A 20726-nucleotide genomic window follows, 5' to 3' on the forward strand; every position below is an offset into this window, starting at 1 on the left:
TTGTTTGCACTGGTAAGCTACTTCACAGCTGATCCCTGCAGTTTTAGCTAATCCGTTTGCCTCTCACATCATATTTTCCCAAAGCTCAGAGAAAAGCTCTTTTAGTGATTGACTTGCATCACACAAATGTCTGTAGTTTGCTAATGAGGCCCCCTCATTGATTAAGCCACATAAAAGCTCAACTATAACAATCTTTCTGGTGTTGTTTGTGTTTCAAATTATTCAGAACTGATGAATAACTGTCTCTGCGAGTTTTTAATACAGGCCCTTTTTTTCCATCAGAAATTGTACATTTCCCTTGACATGATGACTGTACAAGAAGGTTATTTAGAAGTGTATATATTTTGCATCACATTCTACTTTATATCATAGGCCTTACAGTCTGACATAGAGAAATAGTACATTATAATATTTAATTACCAATAAGGTTAACATATATTGCAAGTTCAGTATGGTATCTTTCCAGGAATAAGAGAAAATGACCGTGAAATGGTGATTTCAAGTCCTACATGGATGTAATGTTTCAACTGGATAATGTTCCAGACAGAAATAATGAATTCATGCTTTTCTTTCTGGATAACTCCAGTACAAAGCTTTGGCCATGACATTTCTGGGTAATGTGTTTGTGCATTATGACCATATTGTTCTATTGTCATGAAGAACGTTTTAAATGTTCTATCCTTCTGTCAGAATAGTTTAATAGTTTGAGAAATTAAAAGAGAGAGAGAATCCAGCTGGTAAGGGTTAATCTAAGTAGTTAATAGTAAAGAGTGTATCATGTTGTAAGCAGATCTACAATATTGGCAAATGGTAAAACTTGACTATCCATATTTACGAGGCAGTGTATATCTGAGTACGTATTACAGTTATTGTAAATTAAACATGAGAATATTAGCAATGTATGTCCTTCCAGACATGATTATTGCTAACCTCAGATAATGTGAGAAGGATTTTGAGGGGAATAACATAGTGTGTAATGTTCCTTCTCAGACTCAACCAAGAAGCTTAAAGATGTATTGCAAGAGTTCCATGGAGCTGGGGTGTTGGCAAAGTACAACCCAGAGGAGGTATGATAAAACATTTATGTTAGTAATGCTCTTAATAGTACATGAGAACTGTGTTGCAAAGATCCCATGCGTCCTATAAGAGTGCTTTTCTATCACTTACTGGAAAGCTGTTTGATCATCCTAGGACAGATTTTTGCTGTGGTTAGAAGCAAAAACTAGAAATGCAAATGTTCTGTACAGTACATTGAAATATTCAGTGTCTTTTTTTACATTTTTATGCTGCATAGAAGCAGGAAATACTAAACCAGGTAAATACCATTTCATATGACGAATATTGTAATCCAAGTCTCCCCAGATAAATGACACTTATAAGGTTTGTATGATGTGGCAGGAAATTGACTTTGAAGGCTTCAAAGTCTTCATGCAGACCTTTCTGGAGAGTGAATTGCCAGACGAGTTCTGTCAGCATCTCTTCTTATCGTTCAGTAATAAGGGACCCAAACCCAGCTCCTCCTCAGAAAAGCCCAGAGTTACTGGTAAGAGCCTTCACCTATGCATTAAACACCTACTGTCCAGTACATGCATGTGTACCTTGCTCTCAGTTGCAGTCAAACCAAAACTTTGACTTTTACAAATACTGTAAAACTGTAGAATGAACTTCCACAACTCCTTCCACTAAGCAGTTTTAGCATGGAAAGAACTCTGTCCAGTGAGCATATATGTGCTCTATTCGGGGACAGTCAGCAGCAGAAAAGACATGCTGGCCTTTGGTTCCTCCCCATCTGAGCAGGGCTGAAGCTGATCAAAGGGAGCTGCACTCCTCTGAAGGTGCCTGCTCCACCCAGGCCTCTAGAGATGGTGCAGCTGAAGGACATTGTGTGTTACCTCTCACTACTGGAGGGGGGGCGGCCTGAGGACAAACTGGAATGTAAGTGGGCTGTGAAATGCTCTCTCTCACTCAAAGCAACTTTCTCAGTTAATCTGTCTGTTTCTGACAGTTTTTCTGTATGTACTAGACCCCTCTTTCTCTTTCCGTTTATCTACATCCCTCCTTTTGATTTCTTCCTCCTTCTCCCCCTTTTCTCCCCTATATCTCAGTCACTTTTGAGCTGTGCCCTCTACAATAATCAACAACAAACAACCACTACTCCAAGCCAGGGTATATCCATTACTCTAGGAGTAACAGGCTGTACATTTTGCTCCAATGTCTACTTACATTGTATGTTTACTGTTGCAGCCATTACACAGTTGGAACAATTTATTTATCTCATTATTTATGTGTATTCTTTTATTTATGAGGTTGTATTAGGTAATCGGACATCAGACTTTTTAGAATTTCCATAAATGTATTTGGCTGATAAATAATTAAGTAGAGGAGTGGTTCACTAGATTTAAAATGTATAAATAATTGATTGACTCTAGCCTCTGTGTTAGCACATCAGTGATTTAGCATAACATTTTATTTCTCGCATAGAGAGTATCACCTGTGGTTCTATCCCTCCTCTCTCTCTACCTTCCTCCCATGTCAAACCCCTTGTAGTGGTAAATAGGGCCCTCTGCTGGTGTTAAGAAAGATTGCATTATTCACTTTCCTAGTTTAGAGGACTAGTGCACAGTGTCTGTGGTGCTGTCAGTGAGACATACACACACAGATTTGTGGAACTATAGATTAAAACCACACAGACCAACCGATGCACAAAGATCCCTTGCATTATAGTATAGATCCGTATGACCCATCATCTACAGTATAAGATCATGGTAAAATGAAATATTGACAGAGGTGTTTTTTTTGTTGTAATTTGTTCATACAATTATTTTAGTATGTTATCATATTGCATTCCAGTATTTAGAAAATGTATTTTTAAATCATGGAGCACTTTTACCAATACTCTTCCTGTCACTTGCACTCAATCAACTTCCTGTGGCCAACCTGGATCACCACAATCTCCTCAGAGCAGCCTCAGATCCCCACCAGGCAAATACATCCCTTCACTTTTTGCTTTTCCCGGTTGAACACACTCCTGCAGGAAACTGTCAATTAGCTCCTCATTACTGCCCTGACAAACATCAGCCCCATATGAGATCATCTACCTCCCCTTTAAAATTCCTCAGTGATCTCACCCACACCCCAGCTGGGTTGCTCACAAGCCGGACCACTACTGTGCCCCAGGGGTGGGAGTAAGGGGAACTTGACACCATGGTTAGAATGTCACCTAATCTATATTAGGATCCACTCATTAGTATGGAAATGACTCATAGCAGGTGTTGTTGTCACGATTCTGTTACTTTTGGACTGATTGAGTACTTTTTATGTGTCACTGGTGTTTCTGTATGTGATATTCAATCACTATCCTGGTGTATGCTGTGGGTTGCCATGGTGACAATGCTGAGGAACAGTTTACACAGAAACAAACTACACTATGCTATTTATTTGAGTTGCAAGTAGAGTATATCGGATTATTATTGTCATGAATGACGGAATATTCTATGTTGCCTCTCAAGGACAGTTGAAATAGTACACATAATAAAAAAGATTTCTTTACTTCCATTCTTACAGTTATGTTCCGTCTCTATGACACAGATGGAAATGGATCTCTGGACGGCTCGGTAAGCTGCTCTCTTTTCATAAATAAATCTGATAAACGCACAGCATTGTGCCGATACACCATGAATATTAAAGAACTAGATGTAGATAAGATAGATGAAGCAACAATAGCTTGCTTATTTTACACTTGTCTTACACTCCTAGTAGACCCATATCAAAAGCTAAGCTTGCGATTGAAGAGGACAAAAGTTCAGTTTACATATGCTTTTTGGCCTGTCTGTTAAGATAATGATTGCACTCCATGACGGCAGCCTGTATAATTACACCGTCAACCTTGGAGCTTCCGGTGTTGAAGCTGCTTTTGTTATGTATTGTAGAAGTCTTCTTATTAGAAGAAAAATCTATCATTATACTGTATGTGTTGCATGTGCCTAAACTGTAAACCATGTTGATGTCAATTATAAAGGTTTAGCACTGTAGATATTGTTTAATGATTGTTTTTTGTTTTGTTTTTAGGAACTGGAGCTTATCATCAATCAAATGATGCATGTTGCTGAGTACCTGGAATGGGATGTGACTGAATTGAAGCTGGTAAAAACTGGATTTAATTTCTCAGTTTGACCAGTCACAGTCAATCAAATGGATAAGCGTAACCGGAACTGTTGAAAACTTAAATCAGGACACCATTACACTGACATCAGTGTTAGTCTTTTTGTGGTGTGTTTACAGATTTTGCAGGAGATGATGCGAGAGATTGACTATGACCATGACGGCACAGTGTCTCTAGAGGAGTGGATCCAGGGTGGCATGACAACGATTCCTTTGCTGGTGCTGCTTGGCCTGGAGACAGTGGGTATCAACGACACATCATTCATTTACATTTACATGTAGTCATTTAGCAGACGCGTTTATCCTGAGCGACTTACAGTAAGTACAGGGACATTCTCCCTGAGACAAGCACGGTGAAGTGCCTTGCCCAAGGACACAACGTCATTTAGCATGGCCAGGAATCGAACCGGCAACCTTTTGATGAATAGCCCTGATTCCCTAACCGCTCAGCCATCTGATCCCTCATCATTCAACACCATTCTCTGTACTGTTGCTACAGACAGTGTCATGGATATATGACCAAACACTGGATCCACCAGTGGTCAGAATGTCCAAGACATCAGCACTTTGTAATAGACAGTACACCATTTTTGTTCAACAATACAAAGACGTAACTTCATGGATTGTCCACTAGATGGAGCCTCGTGTTCACTCTTTTGCCTAGACATGGTCACCCATGCACAGACTCATGGAACTGAGTTTAAATCAGTGGTTCTCAATCCTGGTCTTTATGCCCCCATGGCTTGCATGTTTTAGATATTTCCCTGCTCCAACACACCTGATTCAAATGAATGGGTCGTTATCAGGCTTCTGTTGAGCTTGATAATGACCCATTTATTTGAATCAGGTGTTTTGGAGCAGGGAAAACGTTTAAAACATGCAGGGCAGGGGGGCCCGAGGACCAGAATTGAGAACCAATGGCCTAAATCAATGACAAGCAGACGACATCACACTTGATGAGTGAAATGAGTGACAAACAAACTTGTAATAATGTTGACTAAATTCAAGGAAGACAAAAATGGAACTAAATACCTTGCAAAGAATTAAGGTTTGCCATGTCAGTAATTTGACCATCTATCAGTCAGTGGTGGTTTTTCAGTCAATAACAACATGAATTCCCTTCTCAGAATGTTAAAGACGACGGGCAACACGTGTGGAGACTGAAGCACTTCAACAAGCCCGCCTATTGTAACCTGTGTCTGAACATGCTGATAGGCCTGGGGAAGCAGGGACTCTGTTGCTCATGTGAGTGGGGTTGGATTTTTGGATACCTTTTTCTTGTCTCCGTCTGTTTATTACCTTGCAAATTGGGATGTAATTCTCATTCATGAAATTATGTATTCCTTTGCTGCCCTTTTTAACTTATTGTTATGATTCAATAATTGGGACGATTCCCAGTCGAAAGGTGTATTTTTATTTTTTCTTTCCTTGTCCTAGTCTGCAAGTACACTGTTCATGAGCGTTGTGTGGCACGCGCCCCACCGACTTGTATCAAAACCTACGTCAAGTCTAAGAAAAACACAGAGGTGAGTCCAATTGGAGTGCTTACCAATCGGCACGCTTTGATCAGTGATACTTCATGGGGCTTACACCAAGGGCTCCTTTTTTGTCTAATGGAACTAAACAACTCAATCGGCTTCTAAGCATTGCTAATTACAAGATTAGCCTGGTTTAAATAAAAGCCTTGATACAACAACATCATTGTTTAATGTAATTCTTTTTTTTGTTCTTTCAGTCTGCCCGTCTAAAATGTTTTCTTCTCTTAAGGTGTATTTCTTTCTCACCTGTTCTCTCCCCTCCTCTCATTCGCTCCATGTGTCTCTCTCTCGCTCCACAGGTGATGCACCATTTTTGGGTGGAGGGGAACTGCCCTACAAAGTGTGACAAGTGTCACAAAACCATTAAGTGTTACCAGGGTCTAACTGGGCTACACTGTGTGTGGTGCCAAATCACGGTACGCCACTCGAAGGGGGAACCAACCATCTCATTATTTCCAACATGCTTCTTGCTGTTTATGATTTGTTTTTTACACCTTTCATTTTTGAAATCACTCATTTTTTTCTCCAATTTACACCAACAGTTATTTCTTATTTCTGTCTTGTGGTAATGGGATGAAAAAGTGCAAAAGTGCTTTATTGTTATAGTGTTAGTAAAGGTTATATCACATTATCTTAATACTGTTATAAAATGGTACTATTGGTGATAAGTATTGGTTGTTTACAAAGGGTTGGCTCTAGGGAAAGGGAGGGTGAACCAAGGTGAGCTTGGGGGCAAGCGGGATTCTGATGTGGAAGGAGTGGCTCAGTAGTATTTTTGGGGTTGGTGGGTGAATGGATGGGGGGTATGTGGGTTATACAGTACTTATATACAGTGCAGTGCTACTGTACTACCACACATGTCAAAATAGATGACAAAATCACATGAACTAACCATGCACAAACATCTATATTTTAATTCATGCTTGGCTATAAATGTCTATTTAACCTCTTCCAGCTCCATAACAAGTGCGCCTCCCATGTGAAACCTGAGTGTGACTGTGGGCCCTTAAAAGATCATATTCTGCCCCCCAACACAATCTGCCCTGTCATATTGGTGAGCTCACAGCCCCAAACATAGCACAACATACACTATGCTCACTCTTATGACCTTTTAAGATGTGTAATGTGAAATACTGTGAAATGCTCTAACCCTATCCCTTATAGTTTACCCCCCCTACATGGTACATTTCATTTGTAGTTCTGGATTTCAATAAACCCACAATGCTGTGACTGTGACCTGTGTGTACCTTTCACCCCAGGAGAGGCAGTCAACACTCAGGAAAGACTCCAGATCGAGTCAGTCAGGAAGCAGAGGGAAGATGCAGAGAGCCAACTCGGTCACAGTTGATGGCCAAGGACTACAGGTGAGGCCCAAGTGCTGTATCCCTAACCTGAAAACGTCTGGTTGTATATGGAAGTCACATTTGTCCTACGTAGTAAACTTAAAGTTTGAATATTTACACTTTTATCAGAGGTCATTAGGCAAAAAAGGTTGGAGAGATGCGTACAAGAATCAGTCTCGGAAAGGGCTAGCAAACATCTGTCAGATATGCTGTGGCAAAAAAGACCTGCCGCTATGGCGACTGCTTGTCTGCAAGTGGCTGTGAGAAATATGATAAATCATATCCCTGTCACATCCATCTCTGCCCTCTCCAGCTAACCAGTGTAATAATCAGGATTATTATTTATAATTAGAGGAAGTAATGGATCACTCCAGACTGGACAGGGAGCTCATTAATTCACCCCATCCTGCTGGGAAAGCAGACAAGGAGAGTTAAGCGCTTCATCTGTGTCAGGGAGTACACGGGCTAACGTTGCCGTTGATTCTGCCGAATGGCAGGAAGGGCAACTTGTACGGTCCCGGGATTAGGGCTTGTTTACGCCTCACATGGAGTCCTGCCTCCAGTGCCACACTTTACCACCCAACTATCCTAGCGACTTGGAGGCTTTTCCCTATGGACTGAGACCCTGTCATATGAGACAAACTACACTTCCAATTAGGATGGTGACAAACAACCTTTATAAGTTAATCTTGGTTTGAGGACTAACCTCACAGTTGATGTCAAACATATGTTTTTAGTTGTGCTAAACTTTTTATATTCAGGAATGGTATCATGTTTGTTGCTTTTGACAATGAATTATTAGAAATTAGAAATCTGTATCATATCAATAATTCCAGTCCTGTAATGTCTGTTCTCCAAATATTTTGCTTTAGATCACGACAATAGAGGGCACTCATCCTCTGCTTGTGTTTGTGAATCCAAAGAGTGGAGGGAAGCAGGGAGAAAGGTATACAGAGTCTATGTTTCTGTCTTTAAACATACAATCTCTTAGCACACTTTATGATGATTCTTAGAGAAAGCTGTTAGTCTGGGCAAAGCTGTTACTCTGGGCAACCATCCTCCAGGTGCTCAGTTTGTGACTGGTAAGTAAAATTAACACCCTAACACTAACTTACTGCATCATAATGGTTAGCCAGTATGGCCCTTATCGTGCCTGTCATGTGGCTGGCTGGCAGGAGATTCAGGCCCTCTTGTTTACCCCAGGGCTAATAGGGTTATTACTGAACATTTCATTCTTGTCCTTATTACTCCAGGCCTCGTTTATTTAAATTATGAGATCAAAATATGATTTGAGATAGTTGATGTAATGAAATTGAAATTAAAATGAATTAGTCTTTCTAATGGCTTCTCTTCAAGAGGACTTGCGGTATGTCCCTCCCAGCTAACCCGTCGAGAACACTAGGATACTTTGATTGGACATTAGGGCTATCCATATTAGCCTAGTACGTTACTATGACAAAATGTTTCATATATAGGATAATCATGGGCATGTTTAATGTAATTTCTTTGAAGCATTCGCATTTTAAATTGATGTTCATAATCTCTCACCTCAGGATCTACAGAAAGTTCCAGTACCTTTTAAATCCAAGGCAGGTATACAACCTGGCCAAGAATGGACCTATGCCTGGGTAAGTTCTACTCTTAAGAGACCAACACAAACTGTGTAACAGTGCCTTAAGTGCACAGAACACACTCCAGTCATGATTCAATATTATCCTTATTATTAAGTTACCTATAGAATGAGACTAGCCAATGGAAGTGTTTACAAACACACTAATGTATTTTCCTGATGCCCAGACAAGTAATAGTCAACATCTCAGGCAAGAGATGGCTTTGAAATTGGACCCTTCATTCAATCACGGACAAAATAGAGTTGTGATTAGAATGTGAGAGCAGACATAACAAACTGCAGAGGCGACAACATCATGCTCTAGTATGAACATTGTGTACGGTGTTTGTGGATTGTGAATATGATTGACGTGTGACAGACAGAGAGAAAAGGGGGCCGTGCCAAACTTAAGTGTGTTCATGCATACCAATAATATGCATCACAACAGAGATATGGACATTGGGCTGTAGGCAGTTCCAGTCAGAAACAAGAAGGTGAAGATCATTCACAGACACGAGACCCCTGTTTTTGAATCCACCATTTAAAAAAATACCCATGCCACCAAATTGATTAAAGAATGCCAAGGCCCAACAAAGAATGACTATCCCAGTTTTAAATGTTTGTGCTCTTCCCCAAAAAATCCTCATAAATATAGTTTTGTGCAAAATCATTTGCTTGTAATTATTTTATTTCTTTACTTATTGTATTAATTCTTCTTTGTGTTTACTTTAAACAGTGTTTTTTTTGCTCATACTGTGATACATTTATGTAGTGTTTGGATCTCTGAAGTGGCCTATCGGACAGTTCAATCAGTTAAAACATGTCTGTACACTACTCTATGTCTTACAAGTCTGTTGTTTTTAAATAGTTCATTTTCTGTTGATTTCTATTGATATTGTGTGTGTGTGGTGCTTTGTCACCTGAAAGGCCATGAAAGTACTCTACTCTTACACAGCAATGTCTAAGGACTTGTTGCACTGGAAGAACCCAGTCTATAACTGAGTACATTCCCAATGACCTTGCCTGACTATAACCATGTTAATATTTTGTGAAGTGCCCATAATACAGGGAGCATTAACAGGGTGACCGGTCACTCTGGCCACTGCAGGCCAAGGCAGCCGCACGCACTCCTGTCAATTAGCAGCCTTGCTAACTTAATCACTGCAAATTAAGTGTTTGTTTCTTGGTATTTAAATATCCTCAAAGTTGCCTTTTATGTTTGTGGCCGTCTGTTTTGTTTCTAATACAGTTTGTGGTCCCAGTTGGAGAGTAATTGAGCGAATCATTTATCCGCCATATGAGGATTGGAGGCTTGCTCATTCAGTTAGGGGGGTTGTTATTGTGAAGGAACGGAAGGAGTTGGACTTAACATAGCCCATCATGATCCAATTTGCCTCTAAACAAGCTGGTTGGATAAATGAATAATTGTCCATGTGAAATGTGTTATTTGGTGACATTACAAGGTTTTAGCAGAACATCATTGTCTGAATATAGCACAAGATGTAGTAAAATGAGAAATGTACATGAATGGGTTGAAATGAAAATACCTCTCATTATTAGACTACTCAGTGTACAGACCATCAGGTTGCAGGTTGAAATACCCTGTACATTGCTTTGGATGAAAGTGTCTGGTAAATAAATACATTAAAGTCATTAGAAATCACTTCCTTCTTACACATTACATTCTTAGAAAAGGCATATACTTTTATTCCAGTTTTCTTAATTGGTCCTAATGCCATATTACCTCTTTTGTGACAGGTTGAATTTCTTCAGAGACGTTTCAGATTTCAGGGTTTTAGCTTGTGGTGGGGATGGAACCGTGGGGTGGATTCTAGACTTCATTGGTAAGTATAGCAAAGAGCATTGTGTAATACATGCAAATGCAAATAAATTACCTTTACAAGGCAAACTATTAAAATTCAAATGCATGTCAAATAAATATATTATGACCAATCTACTGCACCTCTAATAATGATTTTCTTCATCATGTTTTACATCTAGGAAGTAATTTGTGCTACTTCAAATAACAGAACTGTATATCATTTTTTGGGAAATTTGTTTCCATCAGTTTCTAAATAAACATCACTTTTGTTATTTTGGTTGGAATAGTAAACCATACTGTATGATTCGTACAGTATATAAAAACTTTGATTACATCTCAGCCTACGTTTTCAAGACAGGTAAAATAGGATGATTACATGAGTTCCAAAATGACATATTAGTTATTATTTGAGAAATAGCCTGCACAGTCTATTTTGTCTTAAAGACCTGTTTCTTGTTTTGCCTTGAAAAATTGCCTCAATTTTTTATCAATCAAAACAAAAAGCAGTAATAGCCTGGACCGAATGCTTCTCCAGAAATAGGTGGTGTGACTGGACATCCATATAGACTTTTGTCTATTTTGTAGTCTTCATAGCTGGGAAGTAGATTACTGTGTTGTTACCTAGTTGGTTTGTGGTTCGTTATTGTTGTTAGCTTTGTATTATTGAGTCTTGTTATGTTGTTGTCCTTCCATTCCAGATAAGGCTAACCTGGACAGAAGCCCCCCTGTGTGTGTACTTCCTCTTGGCACAGGGAATGACCTTGCAAGATGTCTGCGCTGGGGAGGAGGTACAGTATTTAACTTGGCAATAGTGATTGATTCTGCTGAAGTACAATTTGTTGGAAAACTCTTACCGCAACGTAATTATTGTAATTAATGTCACATAGCTGTTTTTCCCAGAACACATAAACAAATGCATTGCATATTTTAGGCTACGAGGGTGAGAGTCTTCTGAAGATCCTGAAAGACATTGAGAACAGTTCTGAAGTGATGCTGGATCGCTGGAAGATTGATGTGACACCCACAGACAAGGAGGAGAAGGGAGACCCTGTGCCTTACAGTATCGTCAACAACTACTTCTCAATTGGAGTGGTAAGTAGGATGGATAGTGCATCAATATTTCCAAGAACATTATTAATAATTTTCACACACCAGTAGAGAGCTAAGATCACAAATGTGTAACAACAGAAACACAAAAAACATGATCTTGAATGGCATAATAATTATAGATCAGTACTTTCAATAATATAAATTATTGAGGTTTTTATTGAACACTGTCAGTGCAGAACGATTACTTAGAAAAATAAAATAGTCCGCTTTTTTGCTGTATTAGATCAAAAAAGTACAATATACGTTGTTGCTTTATTGGTTTGTGCTTAAACCTCTACCACTTCAAATTGAAGAACAAACCGTATTGTGTGTTTCTGCGCGTTAGGGAACCTGCAAACCGAACAATAGCAACCACTGCATTGCTGACCATTTTCAACATAATGAAACAAATTACACTTTGCACATGTTAGCCATTACTGATAAATGTCAAGGGAAATATGGTAATTGACATTTTCAGGTGTTAAAAGCGTTGACATCTTCATTTTGTGAATTTTGAATGCGACAGGACAAATAAGAGATGCATGGCTTCATAAATGTTACACAATTAAATGATGTCTGCATATTTGTTATTACGTTTAAAAACTCTGGAATCAGACATTCGTAGTAAATTGACTAATACTGTATATTAACCTCTTAAACCAATTTCACTCTACATAGACTATCTTGACAAAACCTGCCACACGATATATTAAAGAATGTATGTATAAAAAGTTAATGCAGTATGCTGGTAAAGACAATATGAAAATAAATTATTTGGCCTTGCATATTAAAGCCCCGGGGTAGCATAATAGCTGAGAAAGTATATGGTATTGCATTTGCCTATGAACATTAGAATTAGTACCCACCAGGCATGATGATGACAAATGAAGTTGTTTGTGAAGGATAAGGAAGATTTTGAGCTCTCAATGGAATTGAGTGTGATATGATTTTTTTCTTCCTAACGGAAGAAAGAAGAACTTAATACCACAAAGATCACAAAGCAAGTCAAGCTAATAATTAGTTCAGAGATTATGCAGATGATGTAAGATTGGTTGTGTGATTACACCCTGCTTAGTAGTAACAACCAAGATCTTACTATATTGACCTGTAAGGAAAGCCTTAAAGTTGAAATGATACCAATTTGCTCCAATAGCAAGTTTACTTTAGAAAGCATTACATAGATTTAAGCATTAGTGCTTTCAATGTGAAAAAAACACCTACAGTAATACATTTAGTTTTGAACAGATAACTAAAGATAAACTTAGCACCATCTACCTTCCTTTACACGTCTAGTGATTTACTGGACACCCAACTCTCAAATGATCTCTTGAAAAGATGGTAATTCCTGTAAACTATTTTAAATCTACCTCCTATTCTTGCCAGCTATCTAGTTGGATTTGAATTAATGGAACCATTCCATTTGGAGGACGTTGAAGTGACGTGAAGTGTAATGATCTCAATCAGGGCTAGGGGTGAGAGACAGAACTAATCACTGAGGACCTCCTAAGATAATGCAGTCAGGCCCCTAACGACCCTGGTGCTTATGTCAAACCCATTACTCTTGACTCTCCCCCCTAAAAGGCACACTAGGCTGTCAGAACCCACTCATAATTGGACCAAACTTTGAGCTATGAGAGGACATTACACATGTCCTGTATTAATTTGGGTGCCAGAGTTTTACAATAGTAATTATTTGAAGGCAGCCTAGATGGAGAGTGAGCCAAAGGAACAGTTAGGGAGCATTATTTTGATTGAACTGTGTCCTTCTTAAGGGAGTTGCAGGCCTCTAGTAATTCAAATTATTATAATGTTAGTTCATATACAGTCATGTCTGAACTAATTGGACATGTATTAATGTAATTATAATACATCCATTTACGTCACCTCACACTGAATTCCATTCGCTTTATCGATCCCGAAGAAAATTCATGCATTCAGGTTGAGAACTTTTTATGTTGGAGTGTACTGTATTCATTTTTGTTGCAATTTGTACTGGCACAGTCATTCATGTTTGCCAAGTTTGACATCAAGTAGAGACCCGCCAAAGGAGAGGCAACCCCTTCTCGCCTTCCTTCTTGTGTTTTTAGTTATCGTCTTGTTTGTTAGAAAATCAAGTTACAATCACTCAGATATATCCTCCTCACCTTTATCCTCCTCACCTATCATCTCACCTTTCTGGCTAGCGTTGAAGAGAGAAGGTGTGTCTGCAGGGATCTTGGAAATTCCTTTGGTCTTTATCTAACAGGGTCTTGAAAAGACATGAAGAGAAAGTCCATTGATTTTTTTTGCCTTTTCCTAAATGTTGTAGAGTGATAGCAGGGGGTCCTCCCTATGGCTGGTATTTCAAAAGTGCTACTCAAGACGGAGTGGGTCAAAACAGATTGACGAAGTGGAGAGGAACAAACTGAAAAAGTTTCCTAACTTTTCTTCCCTCCTATTTGTCATTTTGGGATTTTGTCTATCTTTTCAAAACATTTCTGACTACAAACCATTTTTTGAAATTGAAAAAAAAGCGACCAAGATTGTATTATATACCTTCAACATCATTAGAAACTCGACTACATACAGTACTGACAAGAGCTCTCAAAAAGATCATTCCCACAACTCCCTGATGAATCTAACATTCAACCAGTACATGTAGCATCAAGCATCTGTGGGTCATAGAGTAAGAGATAGAGAATAAGAGTGAGAGGAAACAAGTTGGTTGCCAGGGGAGCCGACAGAATTCTGTATGTTTGTTGGGAGCTGTGATTACTCGCTATGAGTGTTTAATTAATTAGCTTGTGTAAAGCCTGTGTGCTGCTTACAGGTTTCTTTGTCAATAACCCATCCCTGGCTAGATACCTCCTTCACCTTCCGCTTGGCCAATAATTCAAAAACACCGCTCGATGTGGTTAAATATGTAAATATGTACAGAGAATATGTGTTATTTTCGTGCAATGAGAATGTTGTGTTTTGGTAGGTAAAAGGTTGACTGTAATTGTGAGGGTTAAAGTTCCATTTATAGATTGTGTTGGTACTTTGAATGGTTATAAGTCACATCAGTTTAATTAAACAATGTTTTTCTTTCACTTTTTAGGATGCCTCTATCGCGCATCGATTCCACATCATGAGAGAAAAACACCCGGAACGGTTCAACAGCAGGTTGTTAACACAGCGATCATATTTTGTTAACCAACACTTTACAGAAGTGAATGTCAACTTCTCCATGTGTGTTGACTGCGTATGTGTACCTGTGAATTTGCCATCTTGGGCTAGGGTACCACACTGTAAGTGTATAGTGGTAAAAAAGGTACACTGAATTATTTATTTTAGTCCTGTGTGTCATACTTTAGGATAGTCTCACTTGAATAACATGGTCTAATGAACATTTCAGTGACAGTATATGCAGGTTTATGTAACTCTTACAAGGATAAAATGTAGATTCTCGGATTTGGCATTTACACTATTGTAACTTAACGCAAACATTCAAATATTGTAATTTCACCATAGTCAGTGTAAAATGATTCCAAATGAGTTTGTCACCTCTAATCCTCAGAAGTCCATACAAGGTAGTGATAATGTATGCAGCTTTAGATTGTAACAGTGCATGCTAGATTCAACAGCTAAATTCCACACTCTTTCTGAAAAAAGGTTGTGAAATTGGCCAATAGCCCAATTCTTAGACTTTCAGAATGGAACTTAAAGGATTTCCCTACAAACCATTGTTAAAGGACAGTACTGTACTCCACAGCAATAAGGTAAACAACTCCACTGTACAATTCATGAAATATCTGCAAGATGCTTACTTGCGTGTTTATGGCAGATTTGACGAACTAGCATCTGTGATTACCTAGAAGAGATGTGCTCACCTTTGAAGAAGAACAAATGTGGCATCTAAGTTTCTATCAATATTTAACATCCCAATATGTCTTCACTAGTGGTGGGGAGTAATTGTCTGTGTAATTGAATTTGCTTGGGTAGTTTGACATTATGTATCTGTCAGAGTGATGACACACAGTCTCCTAATAATCCCATTTGTACTCATTATCATATTTTACTCTGACCTTAGTTCAACATTTAGCCTACCATTATCCTGTGGCTCACAGTCATGATGGATTTACTGTTAGTGTGTGAGTGGTGGCGTAGGACAAACAGAAAAACAGAAACACATAGTGTTTCATAGGTCAATTTTGATCTTGATTTAAATCTGATCTTGAACTGATTCTGTTTTGCTTCAGATGTGAACACAAGGAACACATACAGTGCATAGCTTGCAGTGCACATGTATACAAATACAACACATATTGTTTTAAACTATTATAAGCCTTAGTGAGAAAATAGAGATATTTTAAGAAAATCATACCATCTGTTATTTGAATTCAATGAATAATTTACTGCATGGAATGGGTTTAGGATCTCTCTATTACACACTATCCTTGCCAGTTGAATAATGCATGATTATAGTTTTTCAAGGTGTCGTAGATTTGTTGGATTTGTCCAAGGGGCTCTTCTCAGTGGGACAGGGTTCTGTTGTAGGTGTAGTGCAAAGAGTACTTGGAAAGTATTTTTATTAAATCTACTGTTGAGGCCAGAACTCCCAAGCTTAGACAAAGCATGGCCAAACACCTATTCAGAAAAGGTAGACATTCAAGGATGAAGAAAATATTAGCAGAATGGTTTTGGGAAGAAGAGGCACGTGTTCCCATTCCTTCTGCCACACATCAGCCCAACAACACATGACCATACTTCCTTATCTGTTGCTTCTACTTTAATTCATCAGACAGGATCAATTACAATTTGTCAACGAGTTGACCTTAAAAGAGATGTAAATATTTGATCAGCTTTAATTACCAACATAACAATAGCACATTTCTTTCTTAATTATGAAGGCAGAGGATTTTGTTGATGAAATGCCCGGGCTGTGCTCCCACTCTGTATTTACACCTTGGGGTGATTACCAGAGAGAAGGTGTGAAGATTTGACACTCGGCAGATAGTTTCATTTACTACTGCTGCTGGACCTAGAGGTGATAATGAGGTCGAGGATTAAGAGTAGACAATCAGTCGGCCCGTGACGACGACTACGCCACCTCCTCCTTCCCCCTCTTGTTAAAATACACTGTTCCCCTTTTTTCTTTTCCTTTTTACTGATCTCCCATGTAATTACACACTAATCTCTGCCCCGGAGAGAGGGGGAGGGAAGAGATATGAGAAGGAGAGCCAAAATGTATCTTTTCTTTCGTTTTTCTTTAGTTTGAACTCAACACACTAACTCTAATGTAATTTTAAACCAATTGACATGAGCAGCATTGATGGCTGATAGTTATAATAAAACACAGTAGATCTTTAATACATTTTTGTGATATCCGATGCTGGTCTAAGGCCTATGTCTGTAGTGATCACTGCACTATTACAACGTCACACTCCCCAGTGCCTTCACAGTCTCTAGCCGTGCTGTGTAACCACTCCACTGAGCTAACCTTTCCTGGAGGCAGAGGGAAGCCCAGGCATGGAGGGCTCTTTAGCATAATGAGTGTGTTCATCAAAGCCCATCCACGTATGCTGGGCCCACTGGATCTTCTCCCACACTGACACACAAACTCCCACACCCATTCCCCACGGGACACCTGTGGACATAGGCAGGGGATGCCCTCGGACCTCATTTGAGGATGAAATCGTTTGTCTGACTGGGATGTCATCTATAATTAATGACCACTTGTGAGTGTAATTTAGAGAGATCTCACCTGTGGCCCTGTCCCCAAGTCAGTGTGATAATAGACATGCACACACACACGCACACACGCACAGCCATTAAAAGCATACACTTTCTCTAGATAACTCCATGTCCTGTGATTTAGCATTTTTTTTTCGTACCCCTCGCCATAGAGTCCAGCTCCACATTGAGGCCCCATACCCTCCTGTAGCATCCCCGAGCTCCTGGTGGGTCTCCCAGGCTCTGCCGGGCCTCTGGCTCCTGCAGAGCCACCAGCTGCTGCTAGCGCCGCCTCTCCTCCCCCCCAACACACCTTCACAGTATTCTCCTGTGCATGATGGTAGGAAGACACCATTTCCCTTCTTTTGTTTCAAGGGAACAACAGTGCAAGTAATGATTGTTGGGATTAATAAATCCATTTATTGTACTCTTTCCTTTATGTATCTCTTAAACAAAGGTGAGATTATAAAAAAACACAGGACAATTTTAAGTCAACTCTGCCAGCCAGAGTTGGAGCCTTCCGGGCAATGTGATCTAAAACAAACAGCGTGCGGAAAGACTTGGTTATGTCAATGCAATATTTATCACCTCTGATAAAGAAGAAATTAGTGTGAAAATAAGGTCATAGATCATTTCAGGTTAGATTAAGTGTCAGTGCCAAAAAAATCAATAGCCCAGTGCTTTTTCCTTAGTATGGACAGTCGAAACAGTATTACAGTGTGTTGTTGCCTCTGGACAACTATGCTACAGTGAAGCTTGTTTGCCTCAGACACCCCTTAATATTTTGAGGAGACAGTTGGTGATGAGTAGATGAGCTGACTTATGAGGCGGTTGTGAAGCTGAGCATTATAGGTTCTAATGGATGCTTTAGCAGTTGGTGGACATAAGATATTGTTTTCTTTAGACTCTTGTACTAGAACAACTGAGTCATGTATTCACTACAGTGCATATGATTTGCAAAGACTTACTCTTGGTAAAATTGTGATTGATGTTTAGTGGCCTGTTGATCACTTGTTGTACTATTTAGGCCAAATAATTTTTACTTTCTATTTTACATTTACATTTAGTCATTTAGCAGAGGCTCTTATCCAGAGCGACTTACAGTAAGTACAGGGACATTCTCCCCGAGGCAAGGAGGGTGAAGTGCCTTGCCCAAGGACACAACGTCATTTGGCACGGCCTGGAATCGAATCAACAACCTTCTGATTAATAGCCCAACTCCCTAACCGCTCAGCCATCTGACCCCGAGCCATTGTACCAAATATTCGAATCTGTGAGGCATCACTATTACGCCAGAGGGTATACATTGTGTCTTATATTCATATGGATAGGGACTTGAAATGTACCTACTCTGCCTTTAAACATTTACTGGATATTTACATTTATGGTCTCAACCCACTTAAATAACAACATATCTAGATGATCTTGGTCTTCTAGTGTCTTGACATTAATCTTCAGTCAGTATAGCTAGCAAGTGCATGGAATGCTGGAGATTCCCACTCTGACAGCGTGTCTGTTCAATGAGTCTCTTGATGAGCTCTCCTTGGCAGATAAAAGATAGGAATCCAATCCAGCCAATGCAATGTTCTAATTACCTAATGAACAGGGACATGAGGATGTGATTTGTTGCGATGACACTCTTGTTAGGTTAAGTGGAAGGAATCGACAGGACAGTCAGATGTTTAGTCTTATCTGCCCCCACATTTAACTGCACTTAATAGCTGAAGGCTTTAAGAGTGCTGTGTTTTGTACATATACTGTATATTCCACTGTAAGAGAGTGAACCTAATGTGTACTGGATATTGTACATGTAGCTGCTTTTATTAAGTTGCAAAGATGCCATGTTGTTCAGGTGATGAGCAGTGTATTGCAAGTGTTGCATCTTCCCCTGTAAATCTGCATATATTTCACTTAAGATTATAAAAACTGTTGTAAGTAACAAAACAAAACACTTTCACATGAAACTCATCTGTATATTGTAATCTCTGATCTAAGAAAGCTTCGCAACTTTAGCTGTGGTCATTCTTTTTTTTTCTTCCTCAAAGCTTTTGAAATACCCCCTTAATTTGCAAGTTAGCGCTTATTTACCTAGTATGTATTTGTATTTTGTTGGGCAGAGGTGACAATGTAGTACTTCTTGGCCTTTGATGTGTTGCTATTGAGTCCCCAAATGGATGATTACACATGTGTTTTTAGCTTGGGGCAGCTGTTGGAAGTCATGTTGGAGGAGATGAGGATTTGTTGTGGTTTAGGGCTTCTCAACATGGCCCCGTTGGCCCAGCCCCCCTTCCTTCTCTACTGCATTACTGTTCCTATTGACCATGCTGCACATTATAAATCATCGTGGGCTCAAGACTGTCCTGCATGTGGCTAATGAAAGCTAATTTATAAAGTTGCTAAATGGCCCTGACAAAAGTCCTAATGAGGAAATCAATAATTCAGTGATTGTTTCTCTGCTTATACTAATACATCCTGCTTGTAGCACTTTGATTCCATCTAAGAAAAGCTGTTTTTTTTTATTGTATTCAGTTCTGTATGTCAGCACTGTTGCCACCCCCCCCCCCCCCCCCCCCCCCTCTGAAAATCTGTGATTAATGTCCAGTTGTAGGTACCAGAATAGTCTTGGCTATGAAGATACTTTTTTTATATTTACAGTATGGCTGTATGTTTACTATATTGTACACATTCATAGATGAACTCATACAATATAATGTGATGGAGCTTAAGATGTCTTGAAATTAAAATGTTTTATACAAGCATCTTAGAGAAGCATTCAGTCAACCTGATTAGCAGCATATTAATTGACTTACGAAGAATATTCAGTACTCCTCCTTCAAAGGCACTGGTCCCATCTGTTTCATTTGAGGACACTTGAAAGGGGTTTGGAACTGTTTCCTTGCACATGTTGATAGATATCATCTTCCATCATATAATTTGCCCTCAAAGGGGAAGAGGAGAAAGTTATTATGGGTCCTTCAAGGCTCACTAAAGCAGGGCAGAGGGCACAAAGTTGAGACAGGTAATATTGGCTGACTAAATTGTAGTTACCAGACCGTCTAAAAATATTGATTTACCTTGTGGCTAGGCTTAGACCTGCTGAATTCCTGTAAAAAAATAAATAAAAATAAATATATATATATAGTCATTATGCATTTTTCTCCATGTACCATGTTTTCTAACATGTAGCAATCTTAATGAATTCAGAAATATACAATTTATTATTTCTTACTAGATAAGGGTTGGATGTGTATCTAATGTCTAATGTAGAATAATGAAGAATGTAGAATACTGTACATGCATGCAATGAAAATGACAGTAGAGTCAGTAGAGATGATTATAATGGTTATCTGTGGTTAAAGGTATCTTCATGTTGGGGACAGATGGTGACTCACCCTAGCAAGGTCATTGATCATCAGACTTAGCTATAGGAGTGTATGCTTTAGGAAACCTGGGGAAATAACCCCAGTCCT

The 20726-nt window shown here is 39.2% G+C and overlaps 1 protein-coding gene across 1 annotated transcript in view; it reads left to right on the forward strand.

Annotated features, from left to right (window-relative positions):
• dgkb (diacylglycerol kinase, beta) overlaps window positions 1-20726 on the forward strand; it is a 32966-nt gene that overhangs the window by 2171 nt on the left and 10069 nt on the right. The window contains exons 4-21 of the mRNA XM_047043150.1: window positions 991-1067; window positions 1295-1315; window positions 1399-1543; window positions 1798-1935; window positions 3565-3614; window positions 4069-4143; window positions 4282-4401; window positions 5289-5406; window positions 5599-5687; window positions 5999-6115; window positions 6655-6753; window positions 6959-7063; window positions 7915-7988; window positions 8596-8670; window positions 10410-10495; window positions 11172-11261; window positions 11405-11565; window positions 14642-14706. Coding sequence (XP_046899106.1) covers window positions 991-1067; window positions 1295-1315; window positions 1399-1543; window positions 1798-1935; window positions 3565-3614; window positions 4069-4143; window positions 4282-4401; window positions 5289-5406; window positions 5599-5687; window positions 5999-6115; window positions 6655-6753; window positions 6959-7063; window positions 7915-7988; window positions 8596-8670; window positions 10410-10495; window positions 11172-11261; window positions 11405-11565; window positions 14642-14706 — 1705 coding nt within the window. The remainder of the gene's footprint in view (window positions 1-990; window positions 1068-1294; window positions 1316-1398; window positions 1544-1797; window positions 1936-3564; window positions 3615-4068; window positions 4144-4281; window positions 4402-5288; window positions 5407-5598; window positions 5688-5998; window positions 6116-6654; window positions 6754-6958; window positions 7064-7914; window positions 7989-8595; window positions 8671-10409; window positions 10496-11171; window positions 11262-11404; window positions 11566-14641; window positions 14707-20726) is intronic.

The sequence above is a fragment of the Hypomesus transpacificus genome, chromosome 2 (assembly GCF_021917145.1).
Source record: "Hypomesus transpacificus isolate Combined female chromosome 2, fHypTra1, whole genome shotgun sequence".
Classification (NCBI taxonomy): Eukaryota; Metazoa; Chordata; class Actinopteri; order Osmeriformes; family Osmeridae; genus Hypomesus; species Hypomesus transpacificus.